This window comes from Panthera leo, chromosome A1, assembly GCF_018350215.1.
Source record: "Panthera leo isolate Ple1 chromosome A1, P.leo_Ple1_pat1.1, whole genome shotgun sequence".
Lineage (NCBI taxonomy): Eukaryota > Metazoa > Chordata > Mammalia > Carnivora > Felidae > Panthera > Panthera leo.
In genome coordinates this window covers 50,864,157-50,886,478 of record NC_056679.1, presented here as the reverse complement: position 1 = coordinate 50,886,478, position 22,322 = coordinate 50,864,157, and the positions used below count along the sequence as shown (strand labels likewise).

Here is a 22,322-nt window from a genome sequence, read left to right as displayed (position 1 = left end):
TGAGGACATATTTAAAGCCCTGATTCAAGGGGCACCTGGGTGGCTCAGTTGGTTAAGCCTCTGACTTCAGCTCAGTTCGTGATCTCGTGGTCCGTGGGTTCGAGCCCCGTGTTGGGCTCTGTGCCGACAGCTCAGAGCCTGGAGCCTGTTTCAGATCTGGGTCTCCCTCTCTCTCTGACCCTCCCCTGTTCATGCTCTGTCTCTATCTCAAAAATAAATAAATGTTAAAAAATTTTGAAAAAAAAAATAAAGCCCTAATTCAAACTTCCAACACAATGGTTTCTTAGAGAGTAAATTTTATACATTTATAACAGAAAAATATAAATCACATTTAAGTTATATGGTAGAATTGGCAAATTCCTGCCTGGCCATATTTTGGCTTCTCAATTACCATTTTGAAAGCATGTTCTTGAATCATCTCTATTCCAAAAGCCCTACTTCACCTTTTAAGTACAGTTGACAAGTTTGATAAACTCTTAAGTACTCAATATGAATTTTGTTCTATTTTATAGTCACCTGAGTCTATTACTTTCACAAAATTTCTTCATTTGTTAATATTCATAGGAACTGAAAAATCTTTACTACTTTTTAAATGTTAACTGTTCAGAATCTTGCTTTAAAATTCAGGCTCCACATCCAGGTGTCCTCATTTGTCTTTGCTACAGAACCAGATTCTGTGCTTTACAGTTAACACAGATGTGGCACAAGAGTTCTTGCATGTTACCCCAATGCAGTTCTAGAAAACCCAAAATTCTGTTTTCCCAGATCAATTTTAAGAATCCAGGAGAAGTTGGCATTGCCTGATTTTAGCCACTAGGTGGTGATAACGCAAAGATCCAAGTTTGTGACATTCTGAAGACAACCAGCAAGTTAAAGAGGCAAAATAATTAGTGTTTACACTATTGACAGGAATACAAAGGCTAAATGGGAGGCAGTGAAGTAAAGTTCTCCTTATGTATTTCAGCCTGGCTTTGCCTCTGTGCAGTAGGCAGGATAATCCAGTGCTTCTCAAGCTATCTGTGGTAAAGGGCTGGGTTTTTATTTTCAGACTGTTGCAGTGCCTATAGTTTTGAAAAAGACAATAAAAGTGAAGTCCTTGACAAATGAAATAAAAACACATACAAAAATACAAGCCCCATTTTTTTATTAGATTCAACAAAAACAAAATTACTTTAAAAGAAGTTTCCCACCAGTATCTGTGCTTGACCAGTAACCTGTGGTGTTAGTAACTTATGGTACAGGCATGGGTCTGAGGACTACACTCTGACAATGAAACCTTGCTTGATCGTGTATCCCATCCAGTCAGAACTGGTTCAAGATGTGGCTCCATTACCAATAGCAGGGTAGCCCTGGAAAGGTCATTTAGACTTTCTAAGCCCCAATTTACTCATTTGATCAGGTAAATAATACCTGTGTTTAGGCTTTGTAGGAGAACTCAATGTACTAACCCCTCAGGAGACACTCAAATGTTGGTAGAAACTGAACAACATAGTTTACATATTAAACAGATGGTCTCTGCTTCATCATCTTACTGACTCGCCTTTTTTCCATGAATAGACCGTGTTCAGTTGGTCATTAGGCATTTAAAGGACCCTGATACCTTGTTTGATGGCCCTAAATGGAAGCACAGCTACTTGGAGACCCTTGACAAAGACCTGTCCCCTGAGAAGTGTACCCTCCTACTGAGCTGGCACCTCTACTAGGGTGGAAGGACTACATGAAGCAGTAAAGGAGTCATATGGTGCCTATTCACCCAGATGTGTCTGTGGTCAGATACTTCCATGTCCCAATGTGCTTAAACAACTGCAGAAGCATTAAAGCTGTCAGCTCAAAGTTTAGATTATTACTATAAAACCCAGGAAAGGTTGGCATGTAAACTACATTAAGCCAGATCAAGGACGGCAGTTTGTTCTTGGATTCATCATTGTAGCTACCATTTTCTGTAACTTTCCTATGCCAAACATACATGGCTTCAATTTTTACAACAATCCTGACGGATGACTCCTCTTAGAGATAAGGATACTAAGGTTCAGAAATGCTAAGCTGCCTACATCACAAAATGCCAGTTACTGGCTAGTTCTAAAATGCTAGCTAGGAACTTGTGCTCTTTAACACTTTTTACCACATCTGGAAGCAAAACCACTCCAGCCATGGTATCCAAATTAGTCTTTAAGTAAAAGAACAAAATCAAACTACTAGACCTGGTCCCCAAAGTTACAAAAGTTGCAAAGTCAGTCTAAACCATCAAAAAGTACTTAAATGAAAAAGTGTCACTGTACCGGAGAAAAGTAGCCCCCACCATGAAAATGTCACTGAGGGTATTTTTAAATCTGGGCACACCATATCCACAATTAAAAAATATGGGGTTCAAAGATCCTATGTATCTGATATGAACTGTAATTCATTTTAACAAAGGCTTGGAGTTTGAAATCAAGATCACCTAATGGGCTCACTTAGGCTAATGCAATGAGTTTCAGCTCCTGTCCAAAAAAGGTCCTGAGATGATACGCTGCAGTTCTGCCCAAGTACATTCTATCTTTCTGCTCCAAGGAAGAAGGGCCTAAGAAAACCCATGAATGTAAAACCACTACCTGAAAAACATATATGCTGGTGACAGGAGAAAAAAAAAAGCAGAAGAATTAAAATTTTATAAACCAGAGAGTGTGTTGTTTCTGTTAGGTAAAGGGATTTCTTCATATGTTATTTTAATAAAAGGGAATTTCATAGGTAAAAACCAATATTCAAAATTATAAAACAAATAGAACTGTCTGTGTATAATCACTGCATCAAAAATTTGCAAGAGACTGAACAGAAATTCTTTAGTTGCTGAATGTGGTTTGAAGGGGTAATAAAACCTTTTTACGGCTAAAGCAAGAGTCTGATTTCCTGTTGGCCCAAAAATAGACGTTTCATTTCCCAAATAAGTAGGCTCTCCACTGTAAAGAAATATTCTTGTGTAGTTGGTTTCTATCTTCTTGAACTCTGCTCCAAGTTCAGCCAACTTGTTATACGTCCTTAACACAAATTTGGAACAGTCGTAGGATTCAAACCATGTCTCCGCCCCCTTTTCTGGGCTGGCCTGGACGGTCCATGTCTCATAATAAATCCCTGTTTCATTGTCCCATTTTACCCACTTTGCCATCTTGTTAAATGTGTTTCCTAGTTAAAAAAAAAAAAAATGTCCTATGTGAACATCAAAGCCAATCGTTAGTCTTATGTCAAATGTTCTAACCTGATTAAGGTCATGAATAAATAATATTAAATTATTAAATTATTTGTAATATCAGTTCCAAACCTGTACTCACAATAGGAATCCAAGCTTAGCCAATTTTCATTCCATTTTTCAAAGCACAAGGTATTTCTGAATTGTAAACCTTAGATATAATAGGGGTATCAACTCTTACATACCAATTCTGTAATCATTTAAGCTATAAATAAAAGCAAAATCATACACATGCAGAAGCCCTCTTTACCCCACCCAACAAATCTTGGATTCAAAGGTAAAGAAAGAAAACAAGGAAAAATTGTGGATAGAGGGAAAAGTGAGTGGGGCAAAGGTAGTGTAAGAATGGAGGAGGGTGAAATGCAGAGCTTTTCTGTCACAAAGCGTTGCGTGTGTACAGTACGAACGGCAGCCGGAGGAACAGCTAGTTTAGAAGGCTGGCCTACTAATGTTACAAGAAAAAGTACCACACCCTGTCCACCCTGAATATCTGGTATTTCCTTTTTCTTTTTGTACTTGTAACTGTTCGGATTCTGCTCACAACCTTCCCACTAACCATACAAATTCTCCCAATGAATCAACTAAACTGGAAATGTTTTTGGCCACGTTCGTGGCCTATTACTCCGGGACAGCTCACACTCTCCTACGACCTTGTACCCGACCAAAGGAATCTCTCCAAATGTTAACAAAACACCATACTTTGCATGGTTACAACCTCATCTGGGCATTTACAGTGCCTAATAGAGCTTCACTACAGCATTTCAATTTGTCACCATATATGTGAACCTTTCTTAAGTGCTCCAACTTGAGTCCATGAAATCAATATTTCATGTCCTATAAAATGAATACAGCGGCTGCCTTTATCAATTTTTTAGAATTAAAACTGTGGAATAATATAAAGCTTGTTTTCTTTTTGTTGTTGTTGTTGTTTATTTATTTTTGAGAAAAAGAGACAGCATGAGCAGTTGAGGGGCAGAGAAAGAGGGAGAGAGGGAGACCAGAACCCAAAGCAGGCTCCAGGATCTGAGCTGTCAGCACAGAGCCCGATGTGGGGCTCGAACCACAAGATCGTGACCTGAGCTGAAGTCAGTCGCTTAACAGATGGAGCCACCCAGGCGCCCTTAAAGCTTGTTTTCTTAGAACTGGGGATACTGTTCTTAGTGTTCTTCAACCTTAAAAAGTTACTGCTGTAATTAAGAGAGAATACTTCAAAACACTATTCTGTAACATGAGAAAATGTCAATGAACAGGATTAATCACAAAGCAGACGGAAAACTTGAAAGATTTAAGTACTAGCATATTAGTACTATTTTACATGAAATAGTGATCACTTGTTCATATCATATACTGATGTCAGAAGGAAGAGTTTTCAGATAATGAAATAGGTGGACAAGGAGAAAAGAGCAATGTGAACTGGCCTGGGATGAAAAAAAAAAGTATCACACTGAGCACTGTTAAAAGAGAAACGGGCTTTGATACTGCTTGGGATGGTTTGGGGCATATTAATTAGAAAGAAGGAAGGAAGATTAGAAAACAGCATGGTGTAGAGTTAAAAGATCCCCAGATTACATTTAAGACACAATGCTATTCCTGGTTCTACATCCAGATCTGTGACTGGCAAGTCATGCTACCTGGCTGACCCTCAAATCCTTATTTTTAAAAGGAAGAAGAGTGTTTTCTCCTCCCCACTGAGCTGTGAGATAACATGCTCCAAAATGCTTTGTAAAGGGCTATCCAAGTGGAAAGCTTGATAACTTCCTCAAGGTCTTTGGCTCACTGAATAATTCTTATCACAAACAGTGCTTTCATTTCAGATATTTCCACTTTCTTGGAGAACAACAATTATAATGCAGAGCTCTCTAAATCATATGGGCAAGCTCCCTACCTCCAGAATGCAATGGCAGTCTCATCCCCGTTCTACACATGACGTAATGAGTCAAAGTAAAAATATGACCCAAGGTCACATACCAGTTTCTGATAAAAGTTCTGAACTCCTTTCTTCAGCATTAACCAACAATGCAACACATGCAGCAAAATTCTAAGTGTTTCAGCAACTTTCCAATACATCCAAAAGAACAGAAAATCTCAAAGATAAAGTATTTTGATTGCTCAAGGAGCCTCAAATGCTAAGATTGTATGTGTTTTGGGAAGCAATGTAGAGAAGTAGTTAAGAAAATGGCCAATAAAGCTTCACTGCCAGAGTTAGGGTCCCACCTACTTCTTGGTTGTGTGATTTTAACCACTTTGTGCCTCACTTTAGCCATCTGTAAAATGAGGAAAATAACAGTAACTATCTCAGGGGGTTGTTGTGATGATAAATGACATGATATAGGTAAAGCACTCGGAACACTGCTGGACCCAGAGTAAGTCCCCATGAGTGGTAGCTGTTATTATTTCTTGACATAAAAACATTTTGTCATCACTCAAAGTCTTTTTCCAGATACATTTAACAGGTCCTTTGATCAAATATTTTCACAGGCATTTTGTGGATTTTCTTCCACATGTTTATTTAGAAAGTCCAATTCAATTGCAGAAAACATTTTACCATTTCATTTTTCACTATGGAATAGAGGAGATACACTACTCATCACCTAAAGGTGACGTTTTGCAGGGAGCCTGGGTGGCCAGTCAGTTGAGCATCTGACTTCGGCTCAGATCATGATCTTGCAGTCTGTGAGTTCAAGCCCCACATCGGGCTCTGTTGACAGTTCAGAGCCTGGAGCCTGCTTCAGATTCTGTATCTCCCTCTCTCTCTGCCCCTCCCCTTCTCACGCTCTCTCTCTCTCTCTCTCAAAAATAAATAAACATTAAAAAAAGAAAACTAAAGGTAACGTTTTGCATGAGTAATAGTTTGGATCAAACCTTACTGCCTCCAGAAGTACATTTTGTAAACTGACCTCTAAAGAGTAGAACATGACTGAAATGCCTCAAAGAAAGCAATTTTTTTCATTTGGATATCGATGTAATCATCAAACAAATGCCATATTTTTGAAACTTACCTGGTATAGTTGCTACTTGAACTAATGTCCCATTTTCCTTCCAGTGAATATCATCAATTCCTTCAAAAAAGCATGCAGCTCCTTGATTACACCAGAAAGGGGCATTCATTTCAGGTCGGAGATGGGGAAATGTGCAATTTCCAAGTTGGAAAAGTTCGTACCATTCCATTGTGTAGTTCTGGCCAGTTAAAGTACTCTTGAATCCAATGGCATCATGCATAATTTTCTGTGTAAAGACCATACGTGTATGAAAGCATCTGTGAAGTAACCACTGGTCCAGGAGCCAGATGGGAGAAAACGTAATATGTCACAACTGTGTATCAAGTAGAACGACTCAGCTGTTCCTCTTCCATGTTGCTATTCTTGTGTCCACTCTGTGGCTCCTCCAATTCCAGGCCCTCTTCCACTCTGGTTTTGACCATTGCTGCTTATCTCAGATATGCTATATGGACACACTCTTAATTTCTTTCCACTTTAAAATGGGTTGGAGAAGCTCCATTTCCTGAGCCACAGGCTCAGGAAGTCTACACGCTTCACAGGGTGACAGAGGCTCAACTGGTGAGCTAAGCCAGGAAAATGTGTATAGCAGGGACTGGAAATGAAGCGTCTCCTGCCTGCCTTGCCCGTTCCGCTGGGCGCCTCCTCCTTTCTTACTTTCCAGGAGCTAGGTACAGGAGTTGGGTATGGATTCCGATTATTAAAAAGAGATTAAAGCAACTGCATTTGTTACTGTCAGAATCACAAAACATGATAATATTTTTTGACTACTCATTTTAAATACGCCAAGAGGAACAGCAATTATACATGATCTAAAATCAGCCCTTTGAACAGCGATTATTCCCTCAAATCCACTTAATAAATAATTTAATTAACCAAAGTTACAAGATCAAGATGCAGCCTTACCAGGTGTCCCAGGAGATTCCCATATTTAAATTCCCATACTGGGGCTTGTAACCGAAAGACTTCAATGACATCATCATCTTTCATAATTGGGATAGGTGAGCCGGTTGGACAGAAAGTGTATTTAGCTTGACAATAAGGATCTGGTTCTGGGCGGAAGGAAAAGCGTCTAATAAAGAAAAAAGAAACCACAAACTTAGATTCCAACAGGAATTTGGTTCTTCTTGCACATTTTAGAATCCAGATTTTAGTATCACCATCAATAACACTTTCAGAGAAAACATTCAAAGGTTATAGTGTTTAAACATTTTGTTATTCTGTCAACAACTCCGACGAAGTCTTTAATAGCAAATGATATATTACAAGCACTTTGATAAAGGCATGCTTCCCTGTTATCTGCTCTCATTGTGAGAATTTTGAACACAGGGGCCATATCTTAGAATGTCTATAGGTCCACAATTATTTATAGACAAACAAATATTCACTGAATAAAGGAATATTTTTCAAATGACACTTAATTTCGTAAACAATCCAAATGTTAAGATTATTTCAAAATAATTATGATTAAATAGAATATATTTTCTATTTTTTTTTAATGTTTATTAATGTTTATTTATTTTTAAGACAGAGAGAGACAGAAGCACAAGCAGGGGAGGGGCAGAGAGACAGGGAGACACAGAATCTGAAGCAAGCTCCAGGTTCTGAGCTGTCAGCACAGAGCCCAACATGGGGCTCGAACTCATCACCTGTGAGATCATGACTTGAGCTGAAGTCAGATGCTTAAGCGATTGAGCCACCACCCAGGCGGCCCACTATATTTTCTATTTTCTTAAGAATTAACCAACAGGGGGTGCCTGGGTGGCTCAGTTAAGTGTCTGATTCTTTTTTTTTTTTTAAATGTTTATTTATATTTGAGAGAGAGAGAGAGAACGAACAGGGGAGGGGCAGAGAGAGGGAGACACAGAACTTGATGTGGGTTCCAGGCTCAATGCTATCAGCACAGTGCTATGAGCACAGAGCCTGAAGTGGGGTTCGAACTCACAAACCATGAGATCATGACCTGAGCTGAAGTCGAATGCTTAGCTGACTGAGCCACCCAGGCGCCCCAAGTGTCTGATTCTTGATTTCAGCTCAGGTATGATCTCATAGTTCCTGGGTTTAAGCCCCATGTCTGACTCTGCATTGAGAGTGCAGAGCCTTCTTGGGATTCTCTCTTTCCCTCAAAATAAATAAACACAAAAAAAATTAACCGACAGGAGTGTCCCTCTATTTGCTAGATGGAATGCTGCCCAATTCGTGAATCATTTAATAAAGCCAATGAGAGTTTAAAATAAAAAAAAAAAAATTGGGGCACCTGGGTGGCTCAGTTGGTTAAGTGTCCAACTTTGGCTCAGGTCATGATCTTGCGGTTTGTGGGTTTGAGCCCTGTGTCTGTGTTGACAGCTTGAAGCCTGGAGCCTGATTCAGATTCTGTGTCTCCCTCTCTTTCTCTGCCCCTCCCCTGCTCTCTCTGTCTCTCAAAAATGAATGAACGTTAAAAAAAAATTAAAATTAAAAAAAAAATAGCCAGCGATCAATAGATATTTACTAAGGATCTACTATATGTAGGACACTATACTAGGAAGGAGGGAAACAAAATTAAAATGATGTTCCCTTCCTCAAGGACATTTAGGTGGGGACTGGGAAGACATTAAATAAGTAGTATGGCGCAGTGTGGTGAGTGCTAAAGAAATATACAAAGTCCTATGGGCACAAAAAAGAGAGAAACCACTTTTACCTGATGTGGAATGGGTGGGGGTGAGAAGAGCAAAGAAAGGGATGAAGATCTGGCTTAGGCTTTTAAAATACTTTCGATGGTTAGGACATAAAAGGGACAATATTAAGGCTTATAAGACAGTAGGTAAATAATGCTGGAATTCAGGCTTCAAGGTAGGAGAGACAGGCAGGGACTGTCATTTTGCACTGATGCAGTGTGAACCGCACCACGGGACTCCTACAGCCGGTGAGGGCTGAGCCCAAGAGTGAGCTTAAAGGATTTTAAGTAGCAGACCTGATATGACTGAATTTGCTATGAAACAAACCTTATTTGTATGAGTTACAGGAGAGCTGTGAGAGAAGCGAAATTAAGGCAGAGGTCAATTAGGAGGTTATAGCAATAATGTAACAAGAAGAGAAGGCCCCCAGAGAGAGCCATGGCAGTAAGAGGAGAGGAGGGACTACTGCTGAAGTCGGCTCAACAGACACTTACTGGTCACCTTCCATATTTGGCAAGAGAAAGACGGAAGAAAGAAAGACACTGCTTCTATCTATCTTCTAGGCACCATGGATCTCTAAAATTTTAGGCAGATCATTTTTTTACAATCTTAACACATCAACAAAAAATTCTATTTTAAGAAGTTAGTATCTTGATGTTAGCCAAGAGTATTAACAACCCCCCAATGTTTATGAAACTTACACATACTTCCTTGTTTTTATAGATGCTCAACGGGTTGTTTAAACACGTAACTATTTAGTTTTCACTTGCTTGAAGCAAAATCTTTTAGGTCAAAGGTAATTTCAAAAGCATAACTTAATAAAGTTAAATTTTATTATATTCAGTTGAGAAGACTAAATGGGGACAGGTACTTAATACTTGAAACTTTTATAGAAACCCTAAGGTATCGTCAATACCTTGCCCTAACTATAAATCAAGTAGTTTTGCATTTACAATCTCTTCCTTATTTTACTGAACATTCAATTTTACTTCTTATGAACGTTTTATTAACTTTTTCTTTTCAAGAAAACCCAAACTTCTCTTTTCATATATATCAAGCAAAACAAGGAAGTGGTGCAAACCATTCCAGTGAACAGAATACACTCCTATCCATGCTTGACAATAGCTGACATTTATTAGATTTAATCCTCTAACAAGCCTGGGGGAAATGCTGTTACCATTCCTACTTTCTTTAAAAAAAAATATATATTTTTTTTAATGTTTATTTATTTTTTAAGGAGAGAGAGACAAGAGTGTGAGCCAGGGAGGGGCAGAGAGAGAGGGAGACACAGAATCTGAAGCAGGCTCCAGGCTGTCAGCACAGAGTCCCCACGCGCAGGCCTTGAACTCACAGACCCTGAGATCATGGCCTGAATCAAAATCGGACGCCTGAGGACTGAGCCATCAAGGCGCCCCATCCATTCCTACTTTCTAGGGCAGGTCACATGGGCACAGAGACACTGAATCACGTTGCCAATTTCAAAAGCTAGTGCTGGTGGTGCCTGATTTGACTGGAACCCAGTACTCATTCCTGACCACTACGTTATCCTGCCTCCCCGCTCACTATTTTGTTATCCGAAATAGCCGTGTTTTCAAAATCTGTTGGCCTTTCGCCTGCTTGATGTTAGCAGCGTGTTTTCTTTCTGTTTAGCCACCTGAACATCTAAGGCCGCGTAGATACTCTTCTAGGTCAAAGGCTCCAATCAGCTCCACAGATGTGCAGTGTCTGTCCTCGTCTTAAGACCACATCCTACACCCAGACTGAAAACGGGGGACACACGAGGTCACCAACCCTTCCCGTGAGCCCCGGACAAAGGGAGCGGGGAATTCCCAGGACGCGTGACTTTTACGGCTAAAAATGGAAATTCCCAGAGAACCAAGACCAGTAGGTCATGTTGTATATTGTGCCAATGGGTACGTACTCGTGATAACTAATGACATGCATGACGTCAAGTAATAAGCACGATATTCAAAGTCTCCTCAAACCATTCAAAGAGTTGATTACTTGCATCTAGAAGTCACTCAAATAAAATTACATTACTCCCGTTTCTTCCATGACTCCGGCCTGCCCTGAGCCTAAGCCACCTAGAAAGCAGTTCAAGTGTCCCAAGAGGAAGAAAGGGCGTGGGCGACGCGCAGCGAACAGCTGAGAGCCCAGCGCTCTCAACTGGGTCCTCCACCGCGCCGCGAGCGCCGCCTCCGCCTCCCGACCCCGGCACCCCGCCCCGCCAGTGCGCGCGTCCGCCCCGCCACGCCCGCGCGCCGCGCGCACTCACTTGTAGGGCACGGGCCACTGGCGCCGGGAGGAGCCCGCCGCGGCCAACGCCAGCCACAGCAGCCCCAGGGCCCAGCGCCAAAGCGCGCACCCCGGGGCCGCGCCCGCGGGCTTCTGCCCCGCGGCCCCCCGGCCAGCGCTCCCCGCCTGCGCCATGTGGCGGCTCCCGGTGCTTCCGGCGCCTCCCGAGCCCGGCGACGCGAAGGGCCCGCGAGCTGAGCATGCGCGCGGAACCCCGCCCCCCGCGAGCCGTGTGACCCCTGGACTGGGCCACTTTGGTCGGCCGGGTCCCGCCCTCTCCCTGACCGGAGACTGCGGCGCGGGGCGCCTGCCTGGGGGTGAGACACTGGAGCGCCGCAGTGCAGCCATTTCCCCTGCCTTCGGCAGACCGTGCCGCGGCGCTGGGGCCCGGCACCCTGGCGCACTCCATCCGCGCCGTGGGGCCTCCTTTTTCTGAAACTGACTCATAATGCCTTGTTCTTCTGGCCTCGCGTCTGTGTAGAGATCACCGCGTGTTTGGAGCTGTTTTCTGACCTCTGCCCAGTAACTACCAGCCAAACCAAACCAAACCAAGAAACCCATCCAACTTTGGGCTCTTCCTTTGGCTTCTCTAGCACGGAACTCTTACGCTGCCACACAGGGCCCAGACTAGGTGACAACAAACATTTGAGTATAAGAATCATTATTTGGAGGTGGTGGTGCAGTGAGGAAGACAATAATGGAGGAATGACTGGTCCCCCCCCCCCCCCCCCCCCCCCCCCCCCCCCCGTCTTAAGCCAGTGAGAACAATGGCCAGCACTTACTATATACAGCCCATAATACTACTCTAAATGCTTTAATTTATTTATTTTGAGAGAGCGAGCATGTGCAAGCAGGAGAGGGGCAAAGAGAGGTAAGAGAATTCCAAGCAGGCTCCACGCTGTCAGCACAGAGCCCAGTGCAGGACTTCCTCTCACAAACCGGGAAATCATGACCTGAGCCGAAATCAAGAGTCAGATGCTTAACCAACTGAGCCACCCAGGTACCCCTAAATGCTCGGTAATGCCCTCGGCCCCTTATCCCCAGATGGTCTTCCTTGTTGGGCTCTACCACGTGAACAGAGGAGAAGATTCTGCATTACCCTTTCTTTGACCTTTCATCCACTTGAAGACAATGGGATCAACTGCCTTGTTTCTGGTGAGATATTTGTGGCCTGTCATACTTTTATACAAAGATACTGACTTATGTCTATAAGTAGTGCATTAAAAGTGTAATAACTTATAGTCACGTTTTTCTTTTTTTTTTTTACAAGAGAGCAGCATGCCTTCACTTCACCCACAATATGAGTGAACCCTCATGGTATTTGTAAGCATAATGGAATAAGTGAGGTGGCTGCAGTGGCCATAGGTGACCACCAATGACCCTTGCTGGGGATGGCAGGAGCATGGGGTGCTTCCCTAAGCATACAAGGTTTTCTGAGGGCTGATGGGAATTAGTTCTCCCCTAACCCTCCCCGCACCCTCGTACCCCATCCCCCCCCCCCCACCTTTGACCACTTGCTGCACTGGGTTGAGGAATTCTGTGGAAATTCAAGCAGGGCACCATTTTAACACCCATTTATCTAAGTGTTTAGGTGGCTCCAATCCTAGCTCTCCTCCATATACCATGGCCCAGTTCAAAATCACCTAGCCTAAACTAAGCCTCTCCAAAGACCCACAAAAAGTGAGGGCATGGGGACACATCCTAGCTATAACAGCTGAAATTCCAATTTGAAGGGCACCAGGGCATTCCCACTGGGCATGTACTTGAACATGGCTTAAAACTGAGACATCTCTCCAGAGTAACAATTTACAAATAATGGAACACACACTAGAGGGCCACAGTGGAGCTTCCCATCCTACTCAAGACTTCCCAGAGCTGCATAAACAAGCTTCAAGTTGACCATGGTCAGTGGTGGGGATCTCCTCTCTTGGGACTGCAGTCTCTTCATTCCGTGACCAGGGAGCTCTAATGGCAAGAAAGCAGTTCCTCAAATTAGCCCTAAATCAGCCTCTCACTAGCTCCCATCTGCTGTGGTGTGGTTCTGCCTTCTGTTCCTTTTGGCTATGACCCCAGCACCCCAGGCTAAAGATGCTTGTAGACTATTGTTGCCTGATCCCTCATTGTGCAGTTCATGATTTTTAAACTTTGAAGATTTCATCAAAAAATAGGTTGAATTTTAATCCAATTTTTTCCTCTGGGTCCTTGCTCAGTTAGCTTAAGAACACTCAGAACATTACTGTAGTCTGATAAAATCATGTTTATCAACCATTGAACTGTTGCACACCAGCGGAACTGTATGGCATCTTCTTAAAGGAAAAAATAGAGTTACAGAATTCTGGGGCAGGGTAGAGTTAGGTGAAATTTAAGTTTTCATCTTCACTTCCACCTTAGGCAGGTGGATCTGATTAATTTCACAAAGCAACTGCAAGCCAGTCTGTTTTCCAGAATTATTGGTTTAAAAAGCCATCCACATTTTTTTTTGCATCTTTCTTGACCTTCAGAATGTTTTAAGGGTTTTTTTTCTTCTTCTCTTTTTACTAATAATGGGTTGTATCTGTGCTTAGAATCTCTCCCATAGAGAGATCTGTCCCACAGACAGGAGATATTGCTCAATTTTGTAAAACCAAAACTACAGGGAAGAGAGAATGTTTAGAATATTAATATATATTTTAATCAAATACAAAGTTTAATAACAGGAAGCTAAGACATAGTCATACACTTTCTAGTCTTTTTTTTAAATAAAGTTTCTCTCTTTTTTTTTTTTTTTATTTGAGAGAGAGTGTGAGAGTGTGTAAGCACAGGAAGGGGCAGAAGGAGAGAGAGAGAATCTTAAGCAGACTCCACGCTCATGCACTGCTCAATCCCTCGACTCTGGGATCATGACCGGAGCCAAAATCAAGAGTTGGATGCTCAACTGACTGAGCCACCCAGGCACCCATATGCTTTCAGGTCTTAATGATGCCTTCTCAGAAAGCCAAGGGACATTTGACTCAGACCAGTCTTGTCCAGTTCCTGGAGAAGTACACTTGCAAGTTTTGAGGTGGGGTAGAAGTCAGTGAAGAAGGTAGGACACCAAGGCCCCCTAGTATACAGGTGCCCACCCTGAGCTTCCTTCCTTGCTTCCAAATCCTCATGGCTCCCCAGATCAGTGCCCATGCAGGATCCAACAGTTGGGGAAAGAGGAACGGTTTCTGATGGCAGATTGGGGGTGTCAATCCAGAGCTTGGTTGGGCTGGATGTGTGAAGGTGGGTCAAGTAAGGGCTTCCAAATGGTCTACTTTGGGCTATTGGCATTTAAACCCTTGAGATTTTAACTCAGAGCCCTGAGTTTGTGAGTTTTATTTTCCGTTTGCTTTAGATCAGTCATTGCTAACCCTGCAAATGATGGAAGATTTTAAGGAGATTTTAAGACATACCACCATCCAAGACGGTGCTTCATTCCCAGAAATTCCCATGTAACTGTTCTGTTTGGGCCTCAAGTTGCCCAAGTGATTCTAATACGCAGCCAGGGTTGAGAATCCCTGGTTTAGACAGATTTTAAAGCTAAATTTAATCAACCCTCCTATGGTTTTGAGCCCTATATGTTCCCATCTATAAAATTGGAACCTCTCTTATATCTCTTTAAAAATTGTGTACTCTTGAACAACATGGGTTTGAACTGCATGGGACCACTTATATGCAGAATTTTTTCAAATAAATACAATACAGTACTGTCAATGTATTTTCTCTTATGATGTTCTTAACATTTTCTTTTCTCCTAGTTTACTGTATTGTTAGAGTGCAGTATATAATATATATAACATACAAAATATGTATTAATTGACAGTTTATGTTATCAGTAAGGTTTTTGGTCAACAGTAGTCTATTAGTAGTTAAGTTTTTGGGGAGTCAGAAGTTATACACAAAATTTTTTTAATGTTTATTTATTTTTGAGAGACAGAGAGACAGAGTGCAAGTGGGGGGGGGGGGTGCAGAGAGAGAGGGAGACACAGAATCCAAAGCAGGCTCCAGGCTCTGAGCTGTCAGCACAGAGCCCGATGCGGGGTTTGAACTCACAAACTGTGAGATCATGACCCAAGCCGAAGTCAGAAGCCCAATTGACTGAGCCACCCAGGTGCCCCTATACACAAAATTTTTAAGAATGTTTATTTATTTATTTTAAGAGAGAGTGCACATATGTAAGCAGGGGATGTGCAGGGAGGGAGAAAGAGAATCCCAAGCAGGCTCTGTGCCATCAGTACGGAGCTGGGTGCGGAACTCAGTCCCACGAACTGTGAAATCATGACCTGAGCTGAAATCAGGAGTCGGATGCTTAACTGCATGAACCATCCAAGTGCCCCAATAGATGAATTTTTGACTGCATAGGAGGTCAGTGTCCCTAACCCCTGTATTGTTCAAGGGTAAACTGTATACACACACACACACACACACACACACACACACACACACACACATTTCTGTATGTGTGTAGATAGATAGATAGATGTATTTGGAAAGCAACCTGTTTCTGTTCTACTTTCTAGAAGCTAATTTATAGCTCTTTTTTTCCCCTCTAGAAGTCCCCTGCAGTTTCTTTCTTGTGGCTGATATTTGTAGTTGGTGTTGGCCCTGAAGGCATACGGAATTACTTAGTGGTTTTCTGACTTTCCTTCCTGGTTTATTTAGCTCTAAGATTGATTTGCTTGATTGTTTTCAAAGAGGCAATGACATCATTTGTTTTTATTTCTATTTTTGAAGGTGAAGCTATTTGCTCCTAATGCTGAGCAGATGTACATTGTTAATCACTTGAAAGGGAGCCCAACAGAAGAGAAGAGAAATGTACCAAAGGAAAGTGCCAGAAGAGCCCATGGGGGCCTACAAGATTTGGCAGACCTGAACTCCAGCAAGCTTGAAGCTGCCATTACACCGGTGAGTTAGCTGAAAGCTGTTGAGGCCAACTGTTCATTTTAATTAATGTTCACTGACTTTAAACCCTCTTCCAGCAAAAGCTGCACAGATTCAGCTGCCATTTTGAAGCCTCTATGCCAGGAGGTAGGTCATGGTTCTCAAACTTTGCTGCACATGAAAGTCACTTGGAAAGCCTTTAAACAGTCTCAGTGCCTGGGTCACATCTCAGACCAGTTACATCAGACTTTCTGGGGGTGGAAACAGATGTCAGTGCTTTTTGATGCTTTACAGGTTCTTCCACTGTATAGCAAAGATTGAGAACCAGTGCTCTATCAAGACTGACCAGTGGTTCCCAGACTTGGCTGTACCTGGAGTCACCTGGTAGGCTTTAAAACCACCAATGCCTGTGTCCCCCCAAAATTTTGGAAGTTTTAAGGTTCCTAGATGATTCTCATATGCAGACAAATTTGGGATCCACTGCACTAAAACGGCATATCTCTAAGTTTAATTGGTAGGTGATTCACCTGGAGATCTTGTTACAGTGCAGATTCTTATTCAGCTCTCAGGTGACAGGTGGCATGTGGCATGCAGCCCACATATTGAGGCCTCAAGACTCTGGAAATCACAGTGGAGGGTTGCCTGTTTCTAGACCTTTTCAGCACAGTGATCACTTTATAGATAGGTGACCTGCCTATCTACATGCCTGTACATATGGATGTATACCTACCTTTTAAAATAAATGATTGACTTACAAGTATAATTGTCTTAAGTATTTTTTATTTCCCTTTATTTAATCCCCTCATAAGGAATTGAATGTTATATATTTATTTTTCAAACTAACCAGTTTTAGTTTAATTATATATATATATATGTATACATATATACATATATACATATATGTATATATGTACGTACACATATATATACATGTATACATGTACATGTGTGTGTGTATATATATATATATAATTTTGTGTATATATATATATATATATATATATATATATATATAAAATTTATTTATTTATTTTGAAAGAGGGAGAGAGCAGGGGAGGGGCAGAGAGAGAGAGGGAAAGAGAGAATCCCAAGCAGGCTCCTCACTGTTGGCGCAGAGAGCGACGTGGGGCTCAAACTCACGAACCGTGAGATCATGACCTGAGCCAGGAAATCAAGAGTCTGATGTTCAACCAACTGAGCCACCCAGGCGTCCCAAGTTGGTTTAGTTTGTTTAAACACTAACAATCAGTTTTATTTTAAGATTATTTTGGGTTTTTTTAATGTTTATTTATTTATTTTGAGAGAGAGCATGCACACATGCACACATGGGAGTGGGGCAGAGAGAGAGGGAGAGAGAGAATCCCAAGCAAGCTCCACACTGCCATTGCAGAGCCTGATGCAGGGCTCCATCACCCAAACCGTGAGATCATGACCTGAGCCGAAGTCAAGAGTCAGACACTTCACTGACTCAGCCACCCAGGTGACCCTATTTTAAGAGTATTTTAAACATTCACAATATTGTTGAAATCTATGGAGGCAGTTAGGAGATGTCCCACAGTGAGAATCGGAAATCATCGTTTTAGGTAAGAAGTGTGCTGGGAAACCTGGGTGGCTCATTCAGTTAAGTGTCCCATTTCAGCTCAGGTCATGACCTCACAGTTCGTGAGTTCAAGCCCTGCACTGTGCTCTGTGCTGACAGCACAGCGCCTAGAGCCTGCTTCAGATTCTGTGTCTCCCTCTCTCTGTGCCTCCTCTGCTCATTCTCTCTCTCTCTCAAACATAAATAACATTAAAAAAAAGTGGGGGGGCACCTGGGTGGCTCATTTGGTTAAGCATCCGACTTTGGCTCAGGTCATGATCTTGTAGTTTGTGAGTTTGAGCCCCGCGTCAGGCTCTGTGCTGACAGCTCAAAGCCTGGAGCCTGCTTGGGATTCTGCGTCTCATTTTCTCTCTGCCCCTCCCCCACTTGTGCTCTGTCTCTCTCTGTCTCTCAAAAATAGATAAATGTAAAAAAACAAAAGTGTGCCACTTGTGGATGCTCATACATATTTATCTGAGCAGGTTGCTTACTGTTATTTTACATATAAAGTATTCCAGATATCTGTTGCTATATGACAATTACCACTAAAATTTAGTGTCTTAATAATTTATTATCTTTCCTGGTTCTGTTGGTTGACTAGGCTTAGCTTGAGCTTTGCTTGAGGCCTCTCCTGCAGCTGCATGGTGGCTGGAGCTGCAGACATCTGAAGATTCAATCAGGCTCCAGTCTGATACCTGAGTCGGGATTGGTTGGCTGTGCAGCCATCTGGCCATTCCATGTGGCAATGTTGGGCTTCTTTGTAACTTACAGACCTTGGGGTGTCTGAGCTTCTCACATGCAAACTGGCATCCCCCAGAGAAAGCATTCCAAGAGACCCAGGCTTTCCTCTTCTGCTCTAGCCACAGATGTCCCTCAGAATCACTTATGCCACATTCTGTTGATCAAAAGGGAGACTAGGTTCAAAGAAAGGAGAGTACCAAAAGGCACGAGTACCAGGAGGCGTGCATATTAGGGCACTATCTTTGAAGACTTTCTATATACTATATATATAACATAAATTAAAATATCTATTTACCAAATGCAGGGTGAGGGCAGTAAAGGAGATAATTTTATTTGAGTTGCTGGTGTCTTTTAGTTGTATTCTTTTTTCTTTCACTGCCAATAGGCATGCCCTGAGACAGTTTGTAAAGATTATTGCCCTTGAATTCTGATGTTAAAATTAGTATTTTCACATCTAAAATGGTGTTACTTGTAAATCAATTTTTAAAAATTACTGTGATTTGAAAAAAAAGTATTTTATTCTAACACGTGAAGATGCATTTTGTTTTTAGGAGAAATGAAATTACCCCAATGCTTTTTAAAAATACATAGTTCTATTTGTACCACACTTGAAGTATTTAGCAAAAATTATTATCAACATGGGTACCCAGCTTGTGTCTTCAGAATTTTACTGTTGATGCAAAATGGTGCTTATTATTTGGTTAATATAAACCCTCTATATCTATAAAATCCATTTGCTACAGGGCTACATTGAAGCCATGTAAACTCCCTAATAATTGGGTTGGTGTTTTAGCATTTGGCACCAGCTCTTTACAAAAGGATCTCTGAGGGGCGCCTGAGTGGCTCGCTTGGTTGAGCATCTGACTCTGATTTTGGCTCTGGTCATGATCTCACGGTTCGTGGGATCAGGCTCTGTGCTGATCTTGGAGCCTGCTTGGTATTCTCTCTCTCCCCTGCTTATGCACATGCATGCTCTCTCTTTTTTCTCTCACTCTCAGAATAAATAAGTAAACTTAAAAAAATAAAAGTCAAAATGATCTCTGAACAACTTTGACAAATAGAGGTTGCTGCTCTGACTTTGTAAAATGAAGTTAATGAATTAACTAGAGTCATTGTCAACCCCAGAGTCTTAAAGAAATGCTATTTTTCCTTTCTAATAACGTGTTATTGCTCTCATATACCTTAATTCTTTGCTTAAGAATTAATTGTTCATAGAACTACCGTACAACCCAGCAATTGCACTACTAGGCATTTATCCACGGGATACAGGTGTGCTGTTTCGAAGGGACACATGCACCCCCATTTATAGCAGCACTATCAACAATAGCCAAAGTATGGAAAGACCCCAACTGTCCCTCGATGGATGAATGAATAAAGAAGAAGTGGTATATATATATGCAATGGAGTATTACTCGGCAATCAAAAAGAATGAAATCTTGCCATTTTCAACTATGTGGATGGAACTGGAGGGTATTATGCTAAGTGAAATTAGTCGGTCAGAGAAAGAGAGAAATCACATGACTTCACTTATATGAGGACTTTAAGAGACAAAACAGATGAACACAAGGGAAGGAAAACAAAAATAATATAAAAACAGGGAGGGGGACAAAACAGAAGAGACTCATAAATATGGAGAACAAACTGAGGGTTACTGGAGGGTTGTGGGAGGGGGATGGGCTAACTGGGTAAGGGGCAGTAAGGAATCTAGTCCTGAAATCATTGTTGCACTATATGCTAACTAATTTGGATATAAATTTAAAAAATTAAAAATAATATTAAAAATAAATGAATAAAAATTATAAAAAAAAAAGAATTAATTGTTCATAGGTTCTTCTTGTCAGCTGCTTCAAATCATCCTGGGTTCCTTGTCTTTGTAGGTGGTTTTGGGGTGGCCCAGAACTGCCCTGTCAACAGTTCTGTAAAGGACTCTTTCAGCCCTCCGCTGTGCCAAGATGCCTATCAGCGGGTGCTTCATTTCCAGTGTGCTGGCAGCTACAACCTTCCTGCTTGTGAAGTCGCAGTGGGTCACGCTATTCAGTGTGGATGGAAGGGAGAAAAGGATGAAAAGCTTACTGCCGGGTAAGCAGGCTCTACAGTGCTTTCCTATTTTCCTTCCTCCAGATGAATATAAATGTGACTACTTAACAAATCATCTTTCATTGTGGGGTTGCCATATTTGGTGATTGGCATTAGGGTGTGTGGGGGGGCGGACATGGTAAGGGACAGTGATTTAAGGTGATGACACCAGATGGCTTTGAATCATAGGGAAACTGTTCTTTCAACATATATTGGCTTTCTCTGTAAGAAGCAAATTTCAATGCAGCAATTCTCTTGTGTGATATCATTCAGCTGTATGGATCAAATTATACTTGCTTTATTATTTCCTATTGATCCTAGTACATACAGCCTTCATTTCTCTTACGAAGGGAATATTTAAATGAAGCCACGTGTCAGAACAGATACTTTATGTGCAGAGTGCCCGTGGGCTTTTGTTCCACATACTGCAGCATTTGAGAGGCCAGTGCAAGCTAATCATTGTAACTCTCTTCACAGTCCTGCTGTCTGTTGCCAAAGAAGCATTTTCTTCCACTCCCTTGTCCCCTCTTCTGATAGGTTCGGTGATGCTGCTGGAGCCACGGCCACACAGAAGCCTAGATGCAAACACGGCTGTGGGGGGCGGGGGTGTCCGAGCCGCACAAGTGCGGCCCCTCTGCACGAGCTTTTTGAAGGAATAGGAAGAATGGCTATTTTATAATGTTTTATAATGGATTTGAAAAGTGATGTTTTACTTATAATAATTAGAAGAAATTGTTCAAGTGAAAATATTCAGCTCCAGCCAAATGAAGTACACACTTTGTCACTTACTGATAGGAACTTTCAATGTGATCTTGGCTCAAAGATTAAATAACCATCACTGAATCATTCAGAGATACATGGTTTCTAAACAAGCACGCTTTCATTTCTGTCTTTCGTTTTTTAAAGTTGGAAACAACACTCTCATGCCGTGTTTCAAACAGATGGGCGTTGGGCTGTTCCAAAGGCTTTTTCCTGAACCTCCAGTTTGGTTCCTGTACGGACACCAGCTGTAGCTGGGGTGGGTTGGATTATTTTTAATAATAACTGCAACAGAAAGCAGGGAGAATTTAAGTGAGATGCTCACCTCTGAATGTTGATTTCTGCATTTACAACTGAACCAGATGACTAATCTTCATGATTTCTGTGAAGGTATTCTGTTCTTTACGATTCAGATAAAGCCAGGACCCTTCTTAAAGTTACTGTGTATCATACATTCTTTTGACATGTTCAGTGTTCAGCTGTCAGTCGCTGGGCACCCAGGCTTTAGCAGGAACCAGAGTAGCCTGTGCAACACTCCTCTGTTTTGGATCTTTTCAACGATCACTTGCTGTGAACTACCACTATACTGTTTTGTGTGGGTTTTTTTTGTTGTTTTTTAATATGGGATAGGAGAAGAGAGGGAAAATGAAACAATTTCACCGAGTGATAAAAATCTGCAACACTGCCGGTAGATTTCGTATGATGGGAAGACACAACATGTGTGTGTGTACAGGGGCACACCTCTGCTGTAGGGAAAGTGGGGTATCTTATTGTGGCTTTGCACACCGCCCCCCACCCCCCGTCTTCGGTTCCCTGTAGCTTTGCTCTCTTCAGGGAAGTCCTTCCAGAATTGACAAGGAAGCTGCATTTCTACAGTGCCACAAATCTTTTAATGTCACAGGTCATGCTCCGGCCCAGAAGAGCTGGAAACTATGAAGTCCACTGAAGGAAGGTTCACATTCGCTCCAGGGAAGCATGAAGGAAGCACAGCCAGGCCGGAATAGGTATGGAGCACTTTCCTTGTCCTAGGTACTTGTTTTGCTGGTCTCTCTACTCATACTGGATTATAAGCTCATGATTGTAAAAGGTTCTTGAATATTCTGTTGACTGCT

At 41.9% G+C, this 22,322-nt stretch overlaps 1 protein-coding gene and 1 long non-coding RNA gene across 3 annotated transcripts; one reads left to right on the top strand and one right to left on the bottom strand.

Moving 5' to 3' along the window:
* Nucleotides 1-1,107: 1,107 nt before the first annotated feature.
* CLN5 (CLN5 intracellular trafficking protein) lies at nucleotides 1,108-11,824 on the bottom strand. Of its 2 annotated transcripts, none has more exons than XM_042928260.1 (4): nucleotides 11,152-11,824; nucleotides 7,126-7,291; nucleotides 6,223-6,493; nucleotides 1,108-3,159 (listed from the first exon to the last, which is right to left on the bottom strand). In XM_042928260.1, the coding sequence occupies exons 1-4, from the start codon at nucleotides 11,730-11,732 to the stop codon at nucleotides 2,648-2,650; spliced, it is 1,530 nt and encodes a 509-aa protein (XP_042784194.1). In that variant the 5' UTR covers nucleotides 11,733-11,824; the 3' UTR covers nucleotides 1,108-2,647. The 2 variants fall into 2 exon arrangements, with proteins under 2 accessions (XP_042784194.1, XP_042784200.1); XM_042928266.1 differs by having other exon boundaries at nucleotides 6,223-6,448; nucleotides 11,152-11,818.
* A 4,219-nt stretch (nucleotides 11,825-16,043) lies between these two features.
* LOC122213883 lies at nucleotides 16,044-22,322 on the top strand. Its single transcript, XR_006199676.1, has 3 exons — nucleotides 16,044-16,079; nucleotides 20,253-20,454; nucleotides 22,112-22,322. It is a non-coding gene; the product is annotated as an uncharacterized LOC122213883 (long non-coding RNA).